The sequence below is a fragment of the Medicago sativa genome, chromosome 1 (genome assembly GCF_051527215.1).
Source record: "Medicago sativa cultivar Bolivia chromosome 1, Bolivia_mono, whole genome shotgun sequence".
In the NCBI taxonomy this organism is placed as follows: domain Eukaryota; kingdom Viridiplantae; phylum Streptophyta; class Magnoliopsida; order Fabales; family Fabaceae; genus Medicago; species Medicago sativa.
In genome coordinates this window covers 79,629,519-79,654,164 of record NC_140749.1, presented here as the reverse complement: position 1 = coordinate 79,654,164, position 24,646 = coordinate 79,629,519, and the positions used below count along the sequence as shown (strand labels likewise).

The 24,646-nt window shown below is 36.2% G+C and overlaps 2 protein-coding genes across 2 annotated transcripts; one reads left to right on the top strand and one right to left on the bottom strand.

The window, feature by feature from the left end:
- The first annotated feature begins 2,630 nt into the window (after positions 1–2,630).
- LOC146957894 (uncharacterized) lies at positions 2,631–4,048 on the top strand. Its single transcript, XM_085739574.1, has 4 exons — positions 2,631–2,971; positions 3,293–3,403; positions 3,567–3,647; positions 3,754–4,048. The coding sequence occupies exons 1-4, from the start codon at positions 2,729–2,731 to the stop codon at positions 3,835–3,837; spliced, it is 519 nt and encodes a 172-aa protein (XP_085595700.1). The 5' UTR covers positions 2,631–2,728; the 3' UTR covers positions 3,838–4,048.
- A 15,223-nt stretch (positions 4,049–19,271) lies between these two features.
- Positions 19,272–19,888, bottom strand: LOC146957893 (histone H2B-like). The gene has a single exon (XM_085739573.1). The coding sequence runs from the start codon at positions 19,799–19,801 to the stop codon at positions 19,388–19,390; it is 414 nt and encodes a 137-aa protein (XP_085595699.1). The 5' UTR covers positions 19,802–19,888; the 3' UTR covers positions 19,272–19,387.
- Positions 19,889–24,646: the final 4,758 nt, after the last annotated feature.

The window sequence follows — 24,646 nt, the reverse complement described above, 5'->3', positions numbered from 1 at the left end:
ATATGAGTGAAAAAGAAGAAGAATACAATAACCACAAATAGAGTGATGCATAGGAAAAGGATTTTAGCCATTTTGTAAGTATGGGTAAATATTTTGAGATGTAAAAAATATGAATGAATGTGAGGTATTTATAGAGTGAATTTTATAAAAATGACCGTTATTGTTACCGTTAAATCCACTGTACATAGCCGTTAAAAAATTGTTCATGACCGTTGAATTTACTGTTCATGACCGTTGAAATCACTGTTCATGAACGTTAACATCACTGTTCATGACCGTTGATTTCACTGTTCATAACCGTTGAATAATGAGAAAAATATTTTAAGTGTTAAATATCATCTAAGTTAAGACATGATTTTGTTTTTTCAAATGGTACAAAGAACTACACGCGGGAAAAAAAATAACACATGAGTTTTACAATACCATTTTTCAAATGCATTTATTACAGGTTGCATTTTTCTTTCAAATAGTAAGCATGTTATAGTTTGTCAAAGATTACAGAACTTATAGAAATTCTTGTATTCACTTACAAGTTTCACACTTTGGTTAGATGACTTTGGTGTGAAGGGATCGTATAGCTTTGGTTAGTATCACTACTCGAAATTATCTTTCGTGATAATATAGTATATATGGGGTTTTAGACCTCCATTAAATATAAAAGTTAGTATCACTACTCGAAATTATCTTTCGTGATAATATAGTATATATGGGGTTTTAGACCTCCATTAAATATAAAAGTTAGTATCACTACTCGAAATTATCTTTCGTGATAAAATAGTATATATGGGGTAAAATAATAATAATAATAATAGTCACTCTAGTTATAAATCACTTGACAGATTGCCAGTTTTCTATAACCGGGGCAGATAATAATAATATTGAGATGATAAAGATAAATGATATACATAGCAATATTAAGCAATAATATTAAAGTGATGAGTATAGGTAACATACTTAGCAGTACTGTAAAACTTCCGGTAGAAACAATCGTGCTGATAACGTGTTATAAAATATAGATTAATGAAGAACAAAGAGAGAAAAGTGAGAGAAGTTGTATATTATTGCTTTGATCATCTCTGTATTTTTCTCTTCACTGAAGCCTTCTATTTATAAGGGTGATAATCCATTGCCTCACCCACTACCATTTATGGCACCATGCATATTTTCAACTTTGCATACATAGTATAGTGGACATCCATTATAATATATTTACAACAAATTAAAAGTAATAATTTTTTATTAAAAAAATAAGCACAAACTGCATTTTTCAAAAAAAAATATGCACAAATCTTAATATAATCTTATTATTTTGAATTTCTTAACGTGTATAGATTTGTACATTATAAAAAAATTGTGTTCTATATAATGATTTATATTTGTTAAAGCTCATCAACCTTTTGAACTCAATTACATGATTAAATGATAGGACGGTTTGGTCCAAACTATGGAACATCGAGACCATCCATCCTGTGTCACGTTCACTATATGTGGTGCATTATGCATGAGAGACTTTCGATTAAAGCTGCTCTTTTTAACAAAGGTGTGAAACTGTCCCCTGTAGTGTCTGTGATCAACAAAATGAGGAGACCATTAATCACCTCTTTATGGAGTGTAATTAGACAAGAAGGGTATGGTTTGAAGAAACCGTGATGCATGTTTTCTTCAATTTTTGGAGTTGATGTATGAAGAATGATGAAGATGGAGAACCCTGCGGTTTTTTATTTGTGATATTTTGTTTTTAATAAAAACTAATTAAAAATTATAATTTGATGAAAAATGGTAACAGCGCAAACGTTTCATTATTATTATAACTTAAACACTTGTATTTTGTCCTTTAGTTAATGGCGTAAACTTTTTGTATCCAATCCATTTTTTTCATTTTGGTTTCTCATAGGCTACTCCACTTGATGAGTTTATCATATTCAAGATGTGACAGACACTAAATATGGACATCTATCTCAATTGGTATTCAAACTTTTGTTCGTCACATTGTGAGAGTCTAACCTCTTCCGTTACATTATATACATGTTGGTTTTAAAAATAACGGTTATCTATATAAAAATGTAAGTATTTCAATATTCATTTGATGGTTTGTAAGCAAGTATCTCTTGCTTGGCCACATGTATAAAATATAAATATCTAAATAAAAATACTTTGAAATTCAATTGAATAGATAAAAAAACTATTTAAATGGCAGAATTTGGTCTAACTATGAAAAGGTTATTATATTTTCTTGTCTAAAATGTTGATCAAAGAAACTTAAGTAGTGATTAAAAACTATTTTGATCCTACCATGGCTGCAGGCCTGTAGCAAATCCTTAAATACATATCTTTAGCTTGAAGGAATCTAAGTTGGTACCTATTATCTCACTTTGAATATAAGATTGTAACTGCCTTTTTGAGAAAAGCAATGGTTTTAAAGTATCTACTAGTGGCCACCAATATAAAACCTCATCACAAAGCAGGTGTTAATTGTGGATTCAATAACAGATTAATTCCAGATATATAGTATAATGTCAGCCAAATACATGCAATATTTCTATTTCAGATTCTCATAATAAAGGCAAGTGGCAAAGAGCTTTTTAGTGTCTCTTACTGCTTTTAAAAGTCTTAAAAGAAAACAAGTTGTTGAGATGGACAGATAGAATATTGAAGTGAAAGCAAAACAAGCTTCTGCTAACTCACATAGGCATAAGATAACAGCAGGAGTAAGTCTTTGAGAAAACTCATGTGTCTAATTTGCAGCAAGAGAGGCAAAATGCAGAAAATGAAGAATCTTGGGAGTATTGGAAGCAGTGGGAGGTTTTCAACAGAAGAGTGTGAAGATGAGGATGTTTCAAAATTGGCCATTTCTACATTACAAGCTAAGGAAGAAGAGATTGAGAGGAAAAAGATGGAGGTGAAAGAGAGAGTTGAACTTCAACTTGGACGTGCTGAAGAAGAGACAAGGCGTTTGGCTCACATTTGGGAAGTAAGTTCCGTGTTTAGAAAATAAACATAAGTGACCATCTCTCTTAGGAAATCCATGCAGTCACGCGGTCAACAAATTTGATTGCTCGATAAAGATCAAACATTCCAGTCCAGATTTGAGTTTAAGTCTGATTTACCGAACTTAAAATATCATCCAATCTAGTTTGCTGACCATCATTTCTTGAACAAAATGTCTTAAACTAAGACATATTACTTATTATTCCCATGTTGTTGACAATAGAAAGCTTCAGTTATTGAAATTAAATTCTACTGGTTATGCTAACTACTAATGTCATATTCATTTTGTCATATAATAATCTAGGAGCTTGAAGTGATGGAAGATCCTATGAGGAAGGAAGTCGCAATGGTGCGTAAGAAAATTGACTTGGCTAACAAAGACGTAAAGCAACTTGGACAGAACTACCAGAAAAAGGTACGACAGCCATATTATTTTCTGTTGAATAATATTAATACGATCAGTATCAAGCTTCTAGTATTCTGCCTTGATTTGTCTTGTAAATTTGGAATTACTTTGTTCATATATGACTAAGCAATACATTAAGAGTGAAAACTAACCTTTAAAATTTACTTAATAGGAGAAAGAGTACAAAGAAGCCTTGGAAGCTTTCAATGAAAAGAACAAAGAGAAGAATCATTTGGTAGCGACATTAACTGAGGTATAGTACTCAACACTTGTGTTATGACTTATGACTTCGTTTCCAATTACCATGGTAACAATATTTTATCTCTTTCCATGGTTGCAATTTTTTATTTTATTAATAGATGCTGGCTGAGAGTGAAAGAATAAGGATGAAGAAACTGGAGGAGCTATGCAAGACCATAGAGTCTGTGTCACTGAAACAATAATCTCTGGCAGTGTGTGTTGCGTTTACTAGCTTGGCTTATTCAATTTCCAATGGCTTGTATTTAAATGTTATTCAGATTGCTTTGTTTGTGAACTTAACAAAATAAAGTTTAACATTCTCACATTTGATTGATTGTAAAAAAGAAAGGCAAAGTTAGTTTGATTGTTCCTTGTAATTGTATCTTAATTCAACAGCATTAGCAATTTTCATTATACTCTGCTGAATGGCATGTGATGTAATCTTTAAATGTTTCCATAAAGAACTTGAGTGATATCAAGGGGTAAGAACTAATATACTAATGGATAATTTGTCCTCACAGATGACTTTAACATGTAACCACAATACACAGTTCAATAATTTGATGTCCAAATACTTCTAGTACAAGCAAATTTAAATTCTTAAAATAGATATTCAAGTGTTGTTAGAAATATCCCTACCCTTAATAATTGTCTTTTGACATGTTAAATAATTTAATACTACCTATCATAGGTTTGATTCAATAATTCATAGACTGCAGATAATATTTTGAAACTTCCTTCCTCGTAGACAGTTCGACACGACATAATAATTTAACGGGCATATATTAAACAATGTAGCATGTGTTATCCTAACACTGTTACTTAAAGTTACCATGGGATGCGCACCATTTTTTTGTGTGACAAAATGGGGTTAAAACCCCAACAAACAACAGAAAGCAAAACAAGATTAAAAGCCTCTAGGGGAAATAATCCTCGAATTGTCTGCTAAAAGAGCAAAAGAAATAAAATCATGCAGGAACTCAAAAATCCGCAACAATCCAATTTGAGATAGACCATGCTTTGCAAATGTGTCAGCGACTGATTCACCTCCCTGTGAGTATGAGAAAAACTTACTTTAGTTGTCAAATGATGAATGTCTTTCATAAGGCCATAGCAAGGATGATTAATAGAAAAACCATTTCTCAAGAGATTAACAGCCACTAAAGAATCGGATTCAATCGCGATTAATTGGTACCCTCTTGAGATAGCTAAATTCAAACCTCATCTGATTGCCCACAACTCAGCTGATGTAATTGTGCATGTTACAATATTCTCAACAAATCCCAACAGAAACTCCCTCTCACAGTTACAAATTGCACCGCCACAAGCACTGATATGCCCTTGACCGGCAACTGCACCATCACAATTAACTTTCATTCAATCCTCCGTAGGATAATTCCATCGAATAGGACTAGAGTTTCCCGAATTAGCTCTTCTGAACCTGGAAATCCAGCAGCCTTTGACAGTTTCTAGTTTCATCCACTTGATTCCTTACCTAGTAAAGAACATCCAACGCACTAACCGAGGCATTATTGAATATCACGTCATTTAGAGTTTTCCAATGCAATCCAAGCTAACCACAAATGTAACACTCTAATGTTCCTCATTCCGCAGATTCTGTGACAACCATTCTTGCCATTTCAATTTGTAAAATTTACTCGCCGGATTTTCTGCTATAGCAGTCTAAATTGCAGCAGCTTTAGAGCAGTCGCGGAAAACATGCAGCAGCGGTTCTGTATCAATTTGGCAGACCGAGCAGTGATCATCGGAGGCCATAATTTTCTTCACACGCATTTCATTTAGCTTCACGTGCAAGTTTCCAAAGGAAACACATTAGTCACTCAGGACCTTTCCACAACCACAACAAGGGAAAATGCACTGCTGATGCTGAATTTCCAGATCTTTCAATAAGGGATAGACTGATCTGTTATCAAAATCACCATCATTATTTAACTTCCTAGCAAGAGAGTCATCAATGTTATCATGATATGACGATACAAAGGATCTGATAGTCACAGGTAGAACCTGAAGGTGAGAAAAACACAAGAAGGGGGGTTGAATTGTGTTTTAGAAAAATTCTTCGTTTCTCCTAAAAACTGAACACACTGATCAGAAGCTAAGCGAGACAGCTTCTGAAGTGATAATCAGAATCTAAATGCAGCGGAATAAAACAGAGAGAGAGAGAAGAAGAACGACACAAAGCAATTATACTGGTTCCTTCCACAATCCGGAAGTAGTCCAGTCCCCCTTGCACTTCCAAGGAGATTTCACTATGAGTAATATCTGATTACAAATGCTCAAGCACACAAGCAAGAGACTTCCAATGCTCAAGCACACAAGCAAGAGACTTCCTTTGCTCAAGAACACAATCAAGAGACTTCCTGCTCAAGCACAACTGCAAGAGACTTCCTAACTAAACAAAATTACACAGAAAATTGTTTAAGGTTGAACACTTGATATACAATCAGAGGTGCTCACAATACAAATCAGATACAGACTCAATGGATTTAAGAATTTCTAAGATATGACTTTGAGACACAGAAATTCTAAGTGAATGCAGAACAATTTCAGCAGAGGTTTGGTACTTGTGAAAATCTTGTGAGTCTTTCGTTCAGCGTTCTTGCATTACCAATTCTCTAGGTCTTCACTCCTTTATATAGAGGTGTGAGAGAGACGTTGTGAAATTGCCAGCACACCAAAGAGTCGTTGTTGAAGCTTGATCTTTCACCAATAATCTTTTGCCTGATTTGGCTGTTGTCCTATGAAGAACAAATTTGAAATCCATTCCTTATCCAAAGGAACATCTATGCAGGCGAAACCGTATTCTGGAGCTGTTTTCTTGTCCTGTAGCGCGGACACAAAACAGAGTAGTGGAGAACGTGGTTGTACAATTCGTACAAAGTACAATGTCAACGCTTTCGTCCAAATTGCAAACACACGCCTTCAAACACCTTTGAAATGACCGTTGCAAACTCCACTAATCCTTTGTTTGTGTTTTCGAATCCAATAGACAGCTTTTGCATTGATAATTCTTCAATTCTTGATTCTTTGCAAATCCAGTTGATATTCAGCTTCTGGTGAAATGGCTTCTGATGAGGCAGCTTCTGATGATGCAGCTTCTGATGATATGACTTCTGCAGCTTCTGATGACGCAGCTTCTGATGATGTGGCTTCTGGACCTCTTGTCTTCAGAAGCACTATTCTTCAGGAGCAGCTTACTTCAGGAGCGCTATTTCTTCAGGAGCAGCTTGACTTCAGGAGCGCTTTTTCTCTTCAGTAGCAAGTTGCCTTCAGGAGCGTCCAAGCTTCAAATTTTTGTTGTTTCCATAGCTCTTTATTTGCTCATTCAGAACCAATGATGATGTAACTTTATAATTATGGTCCTGTACACTTGAACAAATATTAGCTAGTCCAATTTACAATTTTTAATACCTTGTTATCATCAAAACCCTTTAAGGTTCATTGTTAAACACATTTTGTTCCAACAATCTCCCCCTTTTTGATGATGACAAACAAAAGTATTTAAAATTGATCAATTGTTGTTAATCTAATTAACAAGTTGACTTTGGGGTTCTGAGGTTTGTAAGCTCAGAATCTGAGGTTTGTAAGCTCAAACTCCCCCTGAGTCTGATAGTCTTTAAGATGAGGTTTGTAAGCTCCCCCTAAGTTCTATCCAGGTTAATTAAATTCATTTTTCGCGCAATAATATTATCAGAGCTTAAAAACAAAATTGAATCATTGAAAGAATTAACTTAGATAAGAAGAATGGTTCAATTAATTTTACTTGAATTTTGATACTCCTTCGTTCGTTCATAGCTTATACCAATAAGGTAAAAAAAATGATAGAAGGTTTTCAAAAATTTCAAATGCCATTAATGGGGCTCAGAGCCTTTAAATACTTGTCACATATACTCCCCCTTTTGTCATTATCAAAAAAAATTAAAATAAATTTAAGCATAAAAGACAAAAAGATATGAGAAAAACTCAAACAGGAGAGAGTATAAAAGAAAGTGAACTAAATAAGTCAGAGCAAAATATATGAACATGTATATCAATTGTCAGAAGCAGCTAAACAGTCAGAAGCAGTAAGCATTCAAAAGCATAGAAAAGTAGAACAAGATGGTTTCAGAAACAAGGACTAAGAATATAAAACAAACAACAAACAAAAGATAACACTAAGGTGTGCAACTAAGGGTTGGTTTGTTGTTGTTTCTTCATCTCCTCCATTTCTTCAATTTTCTTCTGCAACATTTCTTCAAGCTGTTGTTGCCTCTGGAGAAGAGCTTGTTCCCTTTCTCTGGCTTCTTGCTGCTGCTGTGCCATCTGTTTCTTCAGAAGCTTACACAACCTGGCTTCTCTGGTCAAGTAGTCCGTTTCTGAGAAGAAAGGCTGGTTTGCCAGGAGCAGTGTAGAACTTCTTACTCTGAGACTCTGATTCAGATGCTCCATTAACTTCCTGACAGAAGCTTCCTTGCTTCTGATGCACTTAGCCCTTAAGCTTTCAATTAGCTCAGTTGCCTGGTTCTGAAGTGATGCCCAGGAGTCTTCATATGCACTTGTGAGATCAATTGTCCTTCGTTGATCCACAAGATTAAGCAATTGACTAAGGATTGTCAGAAGCTCAGAAGTAATATATCCAGATTCCAGGATGTTTGTGGGTGGTTGTTCAAGGATTTCAAGATCAGAATCACTGATTTCCAAATCTTGAAAAGGGTTAGGAATTGGAATGGTAAAGTGTGTTTGAGTGTTTGAAGATGAAGGCTGGTCAGAGGCAATGTGAGTGGTAGTGGTTGAGGCTTGAACATTGACTAGAGAGATGTCAACATCCATGGGAGTTGGTTGTGGGGAGTGTTCAATTTCAGTTGGTGGTTGTTGTGGTGAAGTTGATGTTTGAGTGTTGAGTTGGGGGTCAATGGTAGCTGTTGGTGATTGTGGGGGTGTAGTGGGTTTTTGTGGTTCAGGTGTTTGTTGATGGGGGTTTTCTGAAACAACATTTTCAGAAGCAGCTGCTTCTGGAGTTGTTTCAGAGGCCTTTTCTGAAGTTTTGTCTATGGGTAATTCACCTGAGTAGTGGAGAGCAAGATTGTCTAAGACAGAAGTGTCTTCTATTTGTTCAGGTGCTGATGGTGAAGAGGGTGAAGTGGGGATAGAGGTGACTGGAATCTGGATTACCTGATCTGCAGGGTCAGCTTCAGAAGTGATCTTCTGTGGATCAGCAGATTGAGAAACTGCTTCTGAAGTTCCCTCTTCTGGAGCATTTTCAAAGACGAGCATCATATCGTCTTCCTCATTGTCTTCAGTAGGTTTACCAGCAATGGCTCTTACTTCAGCCAGTTTATCTTTGTAGAACCTATCACAGTCCTCCAATCCCAAAGCCTTGAGCTTTTCATCTCTTTGATGAATGTATTGAGCTTTTTGATCCTTTCTTTCTGATATAAGATCAGCAGCACGTTCATCTGCCATCCTTTTCCTTATTCGAGTCATCTCAACCATAGGACTCACAAGTTGAAGGGGAGCCTTCTTCTTCTTCAGCTTGGGATCAGCCTCCTCTTTCTCTATTTCTTCAAGAGCTTCATCCAGCTGCTCTTGAGTGATTACCAAGTCTGCCTTACCTTTTCTCCTCTTCTGTGGAATAGAAGCAGCACCAACCTTCTGCATCTTTCCTTTTTCCTTGATAAAAACAGGTTTAGCAGCTTCTGACTCAGTACTAGTTCTGGCCTTCTTTCCTTTAGTAGGAGCAGCTTCTGATTCAGAACTAGTTCTGGCCCTTTTCCCTTCAGGTGCCTCAGAAACAGCAGCTTCTGACACAGCAACTGCCTTGGCCTTCTTGCCTTTCCCTTTAGCAAGAGCAGCTTCCTCCTGAGACCTTGCATCTTCCTCCAAGACGTACTCAGCTACTGATTGAACTAGGAAATCAGAGTCACTTTCCTTAAAGATGGGAGGAAAGTCCCTGATTATCTCAGTTTCAGCAGTTGTCATCTCTAACCACTTTTCATCTTTAGGGGCTTCTTTGATGAACTTCATAGAGCATAAGCTCTTGCTACTGATAGTCCTTTCAGCAGTAGAAACTTCGAAACATTTATCAGAAGCACTCCTTGTCCTTTTTAAGAACTCCAGCACCCTTCCTTGATGAAAGATTTCAGAAAGCAATCTTCCATAGGGTACTTGTTTTCTTCCTCTTGTAGTGCTTTCGTTTATGGCCCAGCAGAGATGATCCATTACATATCTGGGGAAGTTTATCTTTTCAAGATTGGTCATGAAATAAATTGCTAGCTTCTGTTGGTTGTTGGGTTGGTCAGACCCTCTTGCTCTTTGAAAGAAGCAATCATTACTGAATTTCACCAACATTCTGTTGTGAATCTCCATCTCTGAAGGCTTGGCATCTTTCTTCCCACCCAGAAGAGAGTTGTAGTAACCTTTTAGCAGGACATCTTCCTTCCTGACTATTTCTTGGAATCTTCCCTCTGCATGCATCCTACAAGCTTTAGCTATAACGTCCTCAGTGATGGTTATAGGAATGCCCATCACTTCAGACCTTATTTCTAAGCTATCAAATGATGTAGGATTCATATCCATGACCATTTTCCCTTTCTTTGACCCCGCTTGTTTGCTTACGACTTTTGCAGGCTTTTCATTGTACACTTCAGCTTTTAACCAAAAGTCCTTGACCAAGTTCACATATGTTGGCCCATTTAGCATCTTGAAATACTCAGACATCATCTGAGTTTCTATCAAACCTTCCATGTTTACTTCATACTTCTTGAGTGAAGCAAAATCCACCGGTGACTCTACTTGAACTATTAAGGATTCCCATGGAATATCCATAGTCTTCTCTTTGTAGATGGACCCAGATTCTGATACGCTTTGCTTGTTTGATGTAGATTCTGAAACTTTTGAGCTTGATGATGCCATTTGATGATTTACGAAGATTTGAAGAAGATGAAGATTTTAGGGTTCTAAGGTTGAGAGAATGCGCTTACTTCGCAAGAGGTTTGAGAGCAAATGTGTTTGTTGTGAGTGAGTAGTGTGTGAATTGACAAAGTGTTAAAAGTAAAACGATTGCAATTCAAAAGAGACAAACAAACATAACATTAATGACAAAATTGGGGGCGCGTGAAAAGTACTTTCAAAGCTTTTAAATCATCATTGCCCTTTTTAGTTATACACCAACACATACAGGCCACGTAAGAAGTTCACAGAGTAACTACCAAGTTAGTGGGCCAGAAGTTACTTTTAAAAAGTAACTCCCAACGTTTCCACTAATTCAACTATTCAGAAGCAATAAATCCAGCTTCTGGACTTCAGATGCTGATGTCATCAGAAGCGAGTTTTCCTCAGAACCTCAATAAAGAGCTTCTGATGGACTACTGCTTCTGAACTAACTTCAGAACCTAAAATCCTATTCAGGAGCAAGCAAACATCTAATCAGACACGTAATGCATGTTCAAATTTTTCTTTATAAAATCAAATCTTTCAACAGTTAAAGGCTTAGTAAATATATCAGCCCATTGATTTTCAGTATCAATGAATTGTATATCTAAAATTCCTTTTTGAACATAATCTCTGATAAAATGGTGTTTGATTTCAATGTGCTTAGCTCTTGAATGCAAAATTGGATTTTTAGACAAACAAATAGCAGCAGTATTATCACAATAAATGGGAATACTGTTAGCAGTTATCTGATAATCTTCCAACTGATGTTTCATCCAAAGTAGTTGTGTACAACAACTTGCAGCTGAAATGTATTCTGCTTCTGCTGTAGACATAGCAATAGTTGTTTGTCTTTTGCTAGCCCAGGATATAAGATTATCACCCAGAAATTGACAATTGTCACTGGTTGACTTTCTTTCAATCCTATCACCAGCATAATCAGCATCACAGAATCCAATTAGCTTATAATCTAAGGATTTCCTATAAAGGAGTCCAAGATTGGTTGTTCCTTTCAAATACCTGAAGATTCTCTTGACAGCAGTCATATGAGATTCTCTAGGATCTGATTGGAATCTTGCACACAAGCATACACTGAATAAAATATCTGGCCTAGATGCAGTGAGGTATAACAAAGAACCAATCATACCTCTATACAGCTTCTGATCTACTTTAGTTCCTTCATCTTCTTTGCTCAGGTTGCACGTATGATGCATTGGAGTGTTCATCACTTTACAATCTTCAAGTTTGAACTTCTTCAGAAGCTCCTTTGTGTACTTTGATTGATGAACATAGACTCCATCTTTGCATTGATTGATTTGAATGCCAAGGAAGAACTTCAGCTCTCCCATCATGCTCATTTCAAATTCATCCTGCATTAACTCAGAAAATTCCTTGCAAAGAGATGCATTAGTAGAACCAAATATTATATCATCAACATATATTTGCACAACAAGAATATCTTTCCCAAGGGTCCTTCTGAAGAGTGTAGTGTCAACCTGTCCTCTCTTAAAATCATTTTTGATTAAGAAATTACTTAGTCTATCATACCAAGCTCTGGGAGCTTGTTTCAAGCCATATAGTGATTTCTTCAATTTAAAAACATGGTCAGGATATTTAATATCCTCAAATCCAGGAGGTTGCTTAACATACACTTCTTCTTCTATGACACCATTGAGAAATGCACTCTTGACATCCATCTGATATAATATTATGCCATGATTAACTGCATAGGAAAGAAGTAACCTGATTGCTTCCAATCTTGCAACTGGAGCAAACGTTTCAATGTAATCAATGCCTTCTTGTTGACTATACCCTTGTGCAACAAGTCTGGCTTTGTTTCTTGTTACTTCACCTTGCTCATTCAGCTTGTTTCTGAATACCCATTTTGTTCCAATAATGTTCTTGTGCTGAGGTTTGGGTACCAGATCCCACACATCATTTCTTTGAAATTGATTCAACTCTTCTTGCATAGCTAGGATCCATCCATCATCTGAAAGTGCTTCATCAACTGTTGTAGGTTCAATCATTGAGATTAGTCCAATCATTGACTCTTCTTGTCTGAAATGTGATCTTGTTCTTCTTGGACTATCTTTGTTTCCAATGATTAGCTCTTCAGGATGTGAAGACTTGTGTTTGAATGTGTTTCTGGGAGGATCTTCTTGATGTGAGTCATCTTGTGCTTCATCAGAAGCAGCTTCATCTTGTGCTTCTGATGTGGGTTCAGCTTCTGGACTATCTTCAGACTCAGCTATCTGATCAGGTTCTGGAGTAGCTTTAGGAACCTGTATCTCTGCAAAACTTTCACCTTGCTTTGAAGTTTTATCTTCAAGCTCTTTGTCATCAAATTTAACGTGCATAGATTCTTCAACACAGAGTGTTTCTGAATTATACACCCTGTATGCCTTTGACCTTTCAGAGTAACCTAAAAAGATTCCTCTTTGGGCCTTGGCATCAAATTTCTTTAGGTAGAGCTTGTTGTTCAGAATGTAACATGTACATCCAAATTGATGAAAGTAAGAGATATTGGGTTTTCTTCCTTTAAAGAGTTCATATGCTGTTTTCTCCAAAATAGGTCTAATATAGATCCTGTTTTGAACATAGCATGTTGTATTCACTGCTTCTGCCCAAAAATGTTTTGGTAAATTGTTTTCATGAATCATGGTTCTGGCCATTTCTTGTAAAGTTCTATTCTTTCTCTCTACAACCCCATTTTGTTGTGGTGTTCTAGGAGAAGAGAATTCATGGAAAATTCCATGTTTTTCACAAAAAGCTTCAAATGGCTCATTTTCAAATTCTCCACCATGATCACTTCTGACTTTCAAAAATTTTGATTCTTTTTCAGATTGAATTTGAGTGCAGAAGCTACTGAATACATCACACGCAACATCTTTACTCTTTATGAATTTCACCCAAGTCCATCTGCTGTAATCATCAACAATGACTAATCCATATCTACTTCCATATAAGGATGCAGTACTTACTGGTCCGAATAAATCAATATGGAGTAATTCTAAAGGTCTTGAGGTTGAAACAATATCTTTTGTTTTAAAAGATGATTTCACAATTTTCCCTCTCTGACATGCACCACAGAGTGCATCTGAATAATAGTCAATGTCTGGTAACCCTTTCACAAGTTGTAACTTACTAAGCTTAGAGATTAACCTCCAGTTAGCATGTCCCAACCTTCTGTGCCACATCCATTTCTTATCATTCACTGATAGTAGGCACATCACCTTCTGATCAGCCAGTTCAGAAAAATTGATTTTATAGACATTGTCAACTCTCTTTCCTTTGAACACAATGGATTTGTCTTCCTTGTTGATTACTGTACAGTTGGGTTTTTCAAAAAGCACATCATAACCATTATCACAAAATTGACTAATGCTCAAAAGGTTATGTTCAAGACCATCTACCAACCATACATTATTAATTGAGGTAGAGGAGTTACCAATAGTTCCTGTACCTATGATCTTGCCTGACTGGTTGCCTCCAAATTTCACATTTCCTCCCTCTTTCATTGTTAAGCTGAGGAACATGGACTTGTCTCCTGTCATGTGTCTTGAGCAACCACTGTCTAGGTACCATGATCTTTGCTTTGGCACTGCTCTTAGACATACCTGCATCATTGACATTTTTAGATTTAGGTACCCATTGTTCTATGGGTCCTGGAAGGTTAGTACTTAAGGCTTTACTCTTCACTTCTTGTACCTTGTGCTGTGAGTTGGGTTGCTTCTGATTAACCATCACCTTAGGTTTTGGTACTTCAGAAGCAGTAACTGTCTTCTTCTGAAACTTAGACTTCAGAACCCCAGATTTTGGTTTCACCAGACTCTGAGGAATAGGTTCTGATCTTTTCAGGATCCTGACCTTTGAGGTCTTGGAATCAGATTTGATCATAGCCTTTGACTTAGAGTTCTTTGGCTTTGAAGTAACCTTAGCCTTAGAACTAGAAGCTTCAGGTTCTGATTGAACAACAGTTTCCAACTCAGCCCCTTCTGGTACAAAGAATGTTTTCAGACCTTCCTTGATGCATTCACAACAAGATTTTAGATTGGTTTTCTCAAGTTTCACTTCTGGAAAACCAATTCCTCTGCCATTGTTCTTGTAAATGCTATAAATCATAGAAGCCACTCTGCTTCTGTCAATGCCAGATATAATAAAATCTTCAAGAGCAATTTCATGGTTACTTAAAGGTTTTTCATTACACTTTTCTTGTAGCTTCTGACATAAGAACCTGAGCTGATCTTCATATGTTTTACACATGAAGTCAAAGCCCCTAAGTCCTTGTTCAGAAGCTTTCAGATCCAATAGAGTTGATTTTTGCTGTTGTACCAAATCAGCATATTTTTCTTTTAAATCCTTCAACTCATTGGTTCTTACTTCAAAATGTGTAAGAAGTTCTTTAAGTGACTCAACAAGTTCATTTCTGGGAATTTTGGAATATACCTCATTTTCATCTTCTGAGTCTGAATCTGATCCAGCTTCTGAAGTTGCTGTTGCTACCAACCCAACAGCTACCTTTGCATCTTCATCAGCTTCCTCTTTATCAGATCCAGATTCACTACCCAAATCATCCCAGGTTGCCATTAAACTCTGCTTGATCTGCTTCTTGAGTTTGCTTGGTTTGAATGTAGACCTCTTTGACTTGTCCTTTGACTTTTCTTTTTGAAGATCAGGGCATTCAGCAATGAAGTGTCCAGGCTTCTTACAGTTGAAGCATCCCTTCTGATCTTCTTTCTTTGAGCTTCTGGAGTTACCCCTTCTGGAGAGAAACTTTCTGTTCTTCTTGGCCAGATATTGAAGTCTGTTTGAGAGCATGGCCATTTCAGCAGCATCTGGTTCAGAATCTGAACTTGACTGTTCTTCCTCTTCAGATTCAACTACTTTGAGAGCTTTTGATGACTTGCCTTTGGATGGAAGAGCTATTGATTTACTCTTCTTAGTAGACTCATGTTCATTAAGACTTAACTCATGAACTTTGAGAGAACTAACAAGATCTTCGACACTTAAAGTGTTTAAATCTTTAGCTTCCTCAATGGCAGTCACATTTGGTCTCCATCTGGCAGGTAAGCTTCTGAGTATCTTGCTTACATGATCAGAAGCAACATAGCTCTTCTTTAGAATCTGTAGCCCAGAAACTAAGGTTTGAAACCTTGAGTACATCTCCTCAATGGTTTCATCATCCTTCATCTTGAATAGCTCATACTGATGTACAAGCAGGAGAGCCTTTGCTTCTTTGACCTTCTTGCTCCCTTCATAATTTGAACAGAGAGAAGCAAACATAGCTTTAGCAGTGGATTTGTCACTCATCTTCATGTATTCTGCTTTGGGTATGGCAGTGACAAGAGCTCCTCTGATAATATGATGCTTCTTGTAGAGTTTCCTCGGTTCTGGAGTATGTTTCTTTCTATCCACAGCAGCTCCTTCTTCATCAAGGACTAAATCACCAACACCATCTTCCAGAATATCCCATAATTCTTCATCCAGGCTCATGATGTAACTGTAAAAGTTGGTCTTCCACCAAGAGAACTCTTCAGCATCTCCATTGAACTTTGGAACTTTTCCAACACTGGTTTTCTTACTATCACTATAATCATGTGAGACATGTTTATAGCTAGTATCACTAGAACCAGTAGGAGGAGGAGTAGACATGTTTTTCTCAGATCTTTGACTGTTGCACGGTTAAGTGTTACACAACAGACCAAGGCTCTAGATACCAATTGAAGGTGAGAAAAACACAAGAAGGGGGGTTGAATTGTGTTTTAGAAAAATTCTTCGTTTCTCCTAAAAACTGAACACACTGATCAGAAGCTAAGCGAGACAGCTTCTGAAGTGATAATCAGAATCTAAATGCAGCGGAATAAAACAGAGAGAGAGAGAAGAAGAACGACACAAAGCAATTATACTGGTTCCTTCCACAATCCGGAAGTAGTCCAGTCCCCCTTGCACTTCCAAGGAGATTTCACTATGAGTAATATCTGATTACAAATGCTCAAGCACACAAGCAAGAGACTTCCAATGCTCAAGCACACAAGCAAGAGACTTCCTTTGCTCAAGAACACAATCAAGAGACTTCCTGCTCAAGCACAACTGCAAGAGACTTCCTAACTAAACAAAATTACACAGAAAATTGTTTAAGGTTGAACACTTGATATACAATCAGAGGTGCTCACAATACAAATCAGATACAGACTCAATGGACTTAAGAATTTCTAAGATATGACTTTGAGACACAGAAATTCTAAGTGAATGCAGAACAATTTCAGCAGAGGTTTGGTACTTGTGAAAATCTTGTGAGTCTTTCGTTCAGCGTTCTTGCATTACCAATTCTCTAGGTCTTCACTCCTTTATATAGAGGTGTGAGAGAGACGTTGTGAAATTGCCAGCACACCAAAGAGTCGTTGTTGAAGCTTGATCTTTCACCAATAATCTTTTGCCTGATTTGGCTGTTGTCCTATGAAGAACAAATTTGAAATCCATTCCTTATCCAAAGGAACATCTATGCAGGCGAAACCGTATTCTGGAGCTGTTTTCTTGTCCTGTAGCGCGGACACAAAACAGAGTAGTGGAGAACGTGGTTGTACAATTCGTACAAAGTACAATGTCAACGCTTTCGTCCAAATTGCAAACACACGCCTTCAAACACCTTTGAAATGACCGTTGCAAACTCCACTAATCCTTTGTTTGTGTTTTCGAATCCAATAGACAGCTTTTGCATTGATAATTCTTCAATTCTTGATTCTTTGCAAATCCAGTTGATATTCAGCTTCTGGTGAAATGGCTTCTGATGAGGCAGCTTCTGATGATGCAGCTTCTGATGATATGACTTCTGCAGCTTCTGATGACGCAGCTTCTGATGATGTGGCTTCTGGACCTCTTGTCTTCAGAAGCACTATTCTTCAGGAGCAGCTTACTTCAGGAGCGCTATTTCTTCAGGAGCAGCTTGACTTCAGGAGCGCTTTTTCTCTTCAGTAGCAAGTTGCCTTCAGGAGCGTCCAAGCTTCAAATTTTTGTTGTTTCCATAGCTCTTTATTTGCTCATTCAGAACCAATGATGATGTAACTTTATAATTATGGTCCTGTACACTTGAACAAATATTAGCTAGTCCAATTTACAATTTTTAATACCTTGTTATCATCAAAACCCTTTAAGGTTCATTGTTAAACACATTTTGTTCCAACAGAACCTTCTGCACTGTAGTGATGTTCCATCCACCCTTTTGCTAAACAAAGTCACAAACCTTTGGTTTGTTGATCAGCCTCCAAAATTGGTGAGAGAACTGCAGAAGCTTATTGCAATTGGGTCCCAAGGAACAAGCCAAAACCTCACATTTTTTCCATTACCAACCATACACACAATATTAGATTGAACCATATCCGCATCCTTGCATATACCAAGCCAGATATCAGACCCCGAATGAGCAATTTGGGAATCAAATCAGAACCACACATGTATTTTGCTCGAATAGTATTCACCCAAAGATCATTACAATGACTACAAAGGTGCCAACCAGCTTTCACTAACGATACCTGATTCAGAGGCCTGGCCAAATGGAGTCCGAAACCACCAAATCTCTTAGGATGGCAAAATTTATCCCACGCCACTAAGTGCATATTCTCTACCCACACAATTTCTACACTTCTTATCCTCTTCATCACAAATTTGCAAAGGACCATATGATTTCAACAATAAAGGTACTGTATTACTGCCCTGAACTTATTTTCAAAATCCTGATGAACTTCAAAATTAAAAACTAAACTTTGAAAAGCAAAAATATCGAGTAAAGTATATGGAATTGGCAAACCATTAGCAGAGTTTTAGTAGTCCTAACATAATCTTCCAAGTCTTCTCTCATCAGAGAACAGATCCTAGTTGAATGTAGTGTATGCAACAGTAAAATGTGATTGTGTTTCTAACAAATAAAAAAACAAATTTGTGTGGCAAACTTTACAACCCTTGTTTGGAATATCACATTGTGCACACTGCATGCTTTGGTAAGAAACTAAGAATCAACATTAGCCCACTTTTTTTTCAACACTGTACAAAGTAATACTAGTGTAGTTTACTCTTGAATTCCATCAAAAAGTAGCCCATATTTTAGAACTTCTAGCAATTTGGCCAACCTTGACACATAGAGATTAAGCCCAGTATAATTACAAGATAGTCAACATGATTGTACCTACTACCTAGCAGGGTGTTATGGCTATCACAAAAGAAAACAGCGCTTAATCATGACGCCAATACACCAAAATACAAAGCAACAAAACTTACATGCATGCTTATAACACTAATCCTCAAATGACCAAACCCAATTTTCACTGTGATTTAGCATGTGTTTGCATTTGAGGGGTCAAGAGGATGCAACCATAGGTTTGTAATATATGCAGCAAAAAACAACAGAAACAAGCAAAGCTTGTTACATTGACAGTGACATTAAAAACACAACACGAAATTTATAACAAGCACCAAAGAGAATTAGATCTGGCTGTGTCAAACACAATAAGCCATTGAGATGACAGTTTATGTGTATAATTGTGTAAAACACTATCATCAACATATAAGCTAGCATCTTATAAAGTTGAGAAAATCGAAAAATTCAAAAACAATGCCAAGACAGTTATGTGTTGCAGATAACAGTTTGAAGCAATTGAAACAAAGTCAAAATAAAATTAAAAACAAAAATTAAGCAGTAAAAATTGAAAAGAAATTAGGGCAAAATGAAATTTCATTAGATTTTGTAATTCATTGCTACACCAATAAGAGGCGATCCAAAATAAACTTTACATAAACCCTAATTATATAAACTAGAGAAATGTATCGCATTCAAGAGCTAGTGAATTTGGTAACAGCCTTGGTTCCCTCAGAGACAGCATGCTTGGCGAGTTCACCAGGGAGAACAAGACGAACAGCAGTCTGAATCTCCCGAGAGGTGATGGTAGGCTTCTTGTTGTATCGAGCAAGTCTGGAAGATTCCTGAGCAAGCTTCTCAAAGATATCATTGATGAAGCTGTTCATGATCCCCATAGCCTTGCTTGAGATTCCAATGTCAGGATGAACCTGCTTGAGAACCTTGAAGATGTAGATCTTGTAGGTTTCAACGCTCTTCTTGTTTCTCTTCTTCTTCTTGTCGGTTGAGGATGCTTCCTTTGGGATCTTCTTCTCCGCTTTGGTTTTCTCTGCTGGTGCCTTCTCTGCGGGCTTCTTCTCGGCGGGCTTCTTCTCTCCCTTTGGTGCCATTGTTGAACGAAATCGAAAAACTGAAACGAAAACGAAAGAGACAAGAGAGTTTAACAGGTATAGAGAGGAGAAGAGTGTTTGAGTTGTGATTTGGGTTAGTGGTGTGTAATCGTTTATATAGGGATTGCTAGTGGGCTCTGATTGGTTGAACTGAAGAGTGCGCGGATCGATGACGTGGATGCTTTTATCGAGTATCGTGTTTGAATTTTGATTTTGTTTTCGGAAGTTTTTGGCGGTGGTTTTGAATTTTGGTGCTGAAGGCTTGCCGGTTTATAAAATTTTATTTTTTTAGGGGAAAAAATAAAAATCATAAATAAAGAAATTTTTAACACTTTTTTGAATAAAGAAATGTTTTTTTTTGTTTTGAATAAAGAAATATTACTTCCAATTTTTTTTAGGAATACTGAAAAGTGTGCCAAACAATTCAAAAAAAAATATACTTTTTTTAATGGATTAAAAAAAATTATATTTAAGAATCAAACTCTCCGTCTTTGTATTAGAGCATCTTCAATGGGGGGCCCTTACTTAACAAGGACCACTCCCTGTTAAGGACCCTCCATTGGAGGAAGAAAAAATGAGTCACTGTTAAAGAGCGGACAACTATATAGGGACTCTCTCTCTTCTGCGTAACTAACGGGTCTCACGTTTAAAAAAGTAATAAAATGTGTGCTACTTGGTCCCACTTGCATAAAAGAGTAATAAAATGTGTACTACTTGGTCCCACTTGTAAAAAGGAGTAATAGGTAAATTATTTTTGTTTAATGATGTAGAGATAGTGGGACATATGTAAATACTTTTCATTGGAGTCCTTATTAGTGTATTGTCATTGGAGTCATTGAATCCTTAATAGGTACTTTTATTAAAAAATTATAAATAAGTGATGTGTCACATGGGGTCCATTTAAGGTAGGGATGGCAAAGCGGGCCGGTCCGCCCCATTTAGGCCCGCCCCGTCTATGCCCGCTAAAAACGAGACGAGACGAGCCGAGTCAAATTTTGTGACCGAGTCCAAAATCTCACCCCGCCCGGTTTAGTGGCGGGCTTGCGAGTTGGCGGGACGGCCCGCCAACCAAAAACTTTTTTTTTATTTTTATTTACAACTTAATTGTTACAAAAAAAACTATGTTGCTTTTATAGTAAAAAAATATAAAAGAATAGGTAGCAAGTAAATTTGTGAAAAACAATATAATTATCAAATTGTCGAATTCAACATCATAACTAATATTCCCTTCATTCCTTTTCTTTTGATGCTTTAGAGTTTCAATTATATTCCAAAATTTTTGATGTTTTAGTGAATTTATTATTGTTTTCTCAAGTTTACCCCTGTTGGAAAACACCATAAACTATTAAAGTAGTTGCGACCTTTGGTTTATCACATGTGATTTTAATGATAAATAAGGACATTTTAGTCAAAAACACATAAATATTTATATACTTTAATTACTCCTTAAAACTTGTGCCAAGAGCTAAAACATCAAAAGAAAAGGAATGGAGGGAGTAGCAAAATAAGGCAAATGCGCAACATAAAACAAATCATAAAATAAATCCATCAACCAAATTATAAAATGTCTCAAAATAAATAAACTCAACAACCAAGATAAATCCAAAAGCATATAAGTCTCAAAATATATCTAACAACCAAAATAAATCCAAAAACATAAAATAAGACTCAAAATAACAAATTGAAACACGAGTTAAGCGGGCCGGCCGGCCCCGCCCCGTGCCCGCCCCGTATTTTAACGAGACGAGACGAGTCGAGCCAACTATAGAAAGCGAGTTCAAAACTTCGACTCAGCCCGCCAAAAATAGCGGGCCAAACGGGCCGGCCCGGCGGGTCAGACCCGTTTTGCCACCCCTAATTTAAGGAGTCCTTGTTAGGGAGCTACCATTGTGGATGCTCTTATATCATACATTATTTGTCATCGTGAGCTTAACTCAGTTGGTTTGGACAATGCATAAAATATGTAAGGTCCGGGGTTCAAATCTCGGCCACCACCAAAAATAATATCATACATTATTTCTAAAAATAATTTTTAAGTCCGTAAAATAAATAAACGCCCAAATGAAGTTGGTATATTACACGCATCTCAACCATTTTTAATATACGAGACTTCAAATTTCTTTATTCCGTATATGTTTTATTTTTGTATACGTTTTCATTATTTATTTTAATTGTTAGGATTTGTATATATTTTTTATTTTTTACTTTTAATTTTAGTTGATTTTTTTATAAAATTTCTGTCTGAAATTAAAGTACACCATTAACGGGAGTTAACTATATTAATATGTTCTTGTTCATACGAACTATATGATAATTAACCGCGCGCTTGTTATCGGCATTTGTTGAAGTGGTATGAAGAGACATCTAACTCTCCTCATTTGACTGATGAGACGATGGTGACGCTAAACTGTATTATATGAATTTTCATATTCTACAATCCATCTGAAATATAACAAAATAAAAAAATGTGTTGCAGCTGATATCAAAGATATCTATCGACTGTCGTATAATCCCTGCATAAATTACAAAGCAATTTTAGGGATCTTATGAGTATCGGCAATGACCATGATATCATAAACACTCCTAACTAAAATATGAGGAAAGTGAAGAATGAATGAGTGCGTTAAAGCATATGCAAGGCTGTTTATAGCCATAAAACCTATCATAGACTTTAACTACGGTCAAAGAAAACGCTTACAATGACTAAACCGACCAAAAACAACATTAAACACACCACAAACCATCCAAACGTTTGGTGTAATGCCACCGTCTAAAATCTGAGATGGATCAGATTGCATGCCGAAAATCCCAACAAAATTTCGGATTATATAATCCAAACTGCCTTATGATCAAGTTCATAAATACCTTTTCATGCTTATATCCACAAAACAACGATGAAAGGCAAAGTATTTCAAGAGGTTTAATTTTAACGACACACTAAAAGTAACCATCTCAAATACACCAAACGACTTAATTCAAAAGGTAAAATACATAATAAAACAAAACATAACATACCACAGAATAGCCAATCTATCTTTTTCGTCTGGCTCATTCGGTAAAGCCCTGAGTACTTCATGAACATTTCTTCGTAGTTCATTGGCCTTTCTTCGTAATTCCTAGATCAGATCAAACTTGTTTTAATTTCTTCAACGAATCTGACTAATGAAGTGTCCAACTCGATCAATCCCTTATTACTGTACTGATTAAATATCAAGAACATGGTTCTCAAGTTGTCGTCGTTCTTGAGATTTAAACCTCACTCTTCCGGTTGAGTCAATCGATGGACATCGATACTCAACACCGTCAAAAAATCCTTGCGGCTCTATGATTGAGTTGATGATTGATTTGATCCAACTAATCTTTTAACTTGGAGAGCGTGACATCATTTCAGACCCTAAAGAGATGGGGTTTCCCTTTGTTGCAGTAAATTACAACTAGGTTGGTGTTCAGATCAATGACTGAAGTGTCCTTGATGATTTGGTGCGGTTTACAACATACGAAAACAAGCATATGCCTAGTGTGGTTTACACTAATTTATATAAGTTTTTGTGCGTTGTAGACCACATAAACCTTGTAGACCACACTAATTTAAAATCTTGTACTAAATATAGGTTTATATTTTATATCCCGAATTATCCCTCACCCTATAAAGTGCGAACTTTAACATAATTTTGAATCATTTCATAATATATAAACCGAACATTTCTGGTCGAAATTCAGATTATATAATTCGAACTAATTCAGAGTTTTAGCATTATTTGCTCAGCAAGAATAAATCACTGAACACGTTTTTTGACCGGTCATATCAATCATCACACGTATTTTTACCCTCATTTACGAATCGTTACACTATATACACTCTTTCTTCACAAATTGTCTTTACAAATACCCATCAATCCTTCACAATTTTCACTTCATCATCTCACATTCTCTTTTCTTGTACAATGCGTTTTCACCGTCGACGTTTCATACAAAAAAGTTACTTTAATATTTCAGGGATTATATGAATCGTCAAAAGTGATGATGTCACTTTGTAAATTTGTACCGTTTGTCTAGATGTAAAGTTGATATATCTAGATGTAAGGTTGACTATCAAAGTTTTCTCTGTCCTATAGATGAAACAAACCTTACCCCAACCTCTTTGGCCCTCTATCTTTTTCTCATCCCCCCTCCATCTCCCTCAATCCTCTTCCACTAGATATTTAACATTAGGTGTTTAACAATTTTGTACAATAAACTCCAATTTTATTGTAAATATAGCATGCAAAATATTTATGTATTAATAAAACGAGAATTTGTATATGTTTGTCTATTTACTTTTATGTATATTAACATTTATTTTATTTTTAATTATGTAATCTTAATAATACACGCTACTGTTATTTTAAAATTTGGGTAATACGAGTTTCTTAAATATGATTAGAATTACATAATCAAAATAAAGGGTAACTTTTTTTAAAAAAAGACGCGCAATAAAGTCATAGGTAGGAAAAGTAATAGCTAATTATCAACGGTGGGAAGGGAAAATTCCAATGTGTATCTATTAAGAGCATAAATATCGGCTCTTTTTTTAGAGTATCTTTCACATATTTGCAGATATTTATGACATTGTGTCGCATATTTCACTTGTTGGGTGGTTCTGCATTGCCACCCTCTCTTTAATACTTTTTTGATGTAAAAAATAGTATAAAACTAGAATTTGATTTTAAACTATAAATTTGAGGTGTATTGTGTACTCAGGTGAGACCCAATTTAGAGTTTTGAATGAGTGGCATGGATATTTAGAAAATGTAATTTAGTGATTTAAATAATTGAGAAATATAAAATAGTATAATGTATTAAGTG

Coding starts and splice junctions, on each gene's coding strand:
- LOC146957894 (XM_085739574.1), top strand. CDS start 2,729: ATGTGTCTAATTTGCAGCAAGAGAGGCAAAATGCAGAAAATGAAGAAT. Junction 2,972..3,292: donor GTTTGGCTCACATTTGGGAA/GTAAGTTCCGTG, acceptor ATAATAATCTAG/GAGCTTGAAGTGATGGAAGA. Junction 3,648..3,753: donor TGGTAGCGACATTAACTGAG/GTATAGTACTCA, acceptor TTTTATTAATAG/ATGCTGGCTGAGAGTGAAAG.
- LOC146957893 (XM_085739573.1), bottom strand. CDS start 19,801: ATGGCACCAAAGGGAGAGAAGAAGCCCGCCGAGAAGAAGCCCGCAGAG.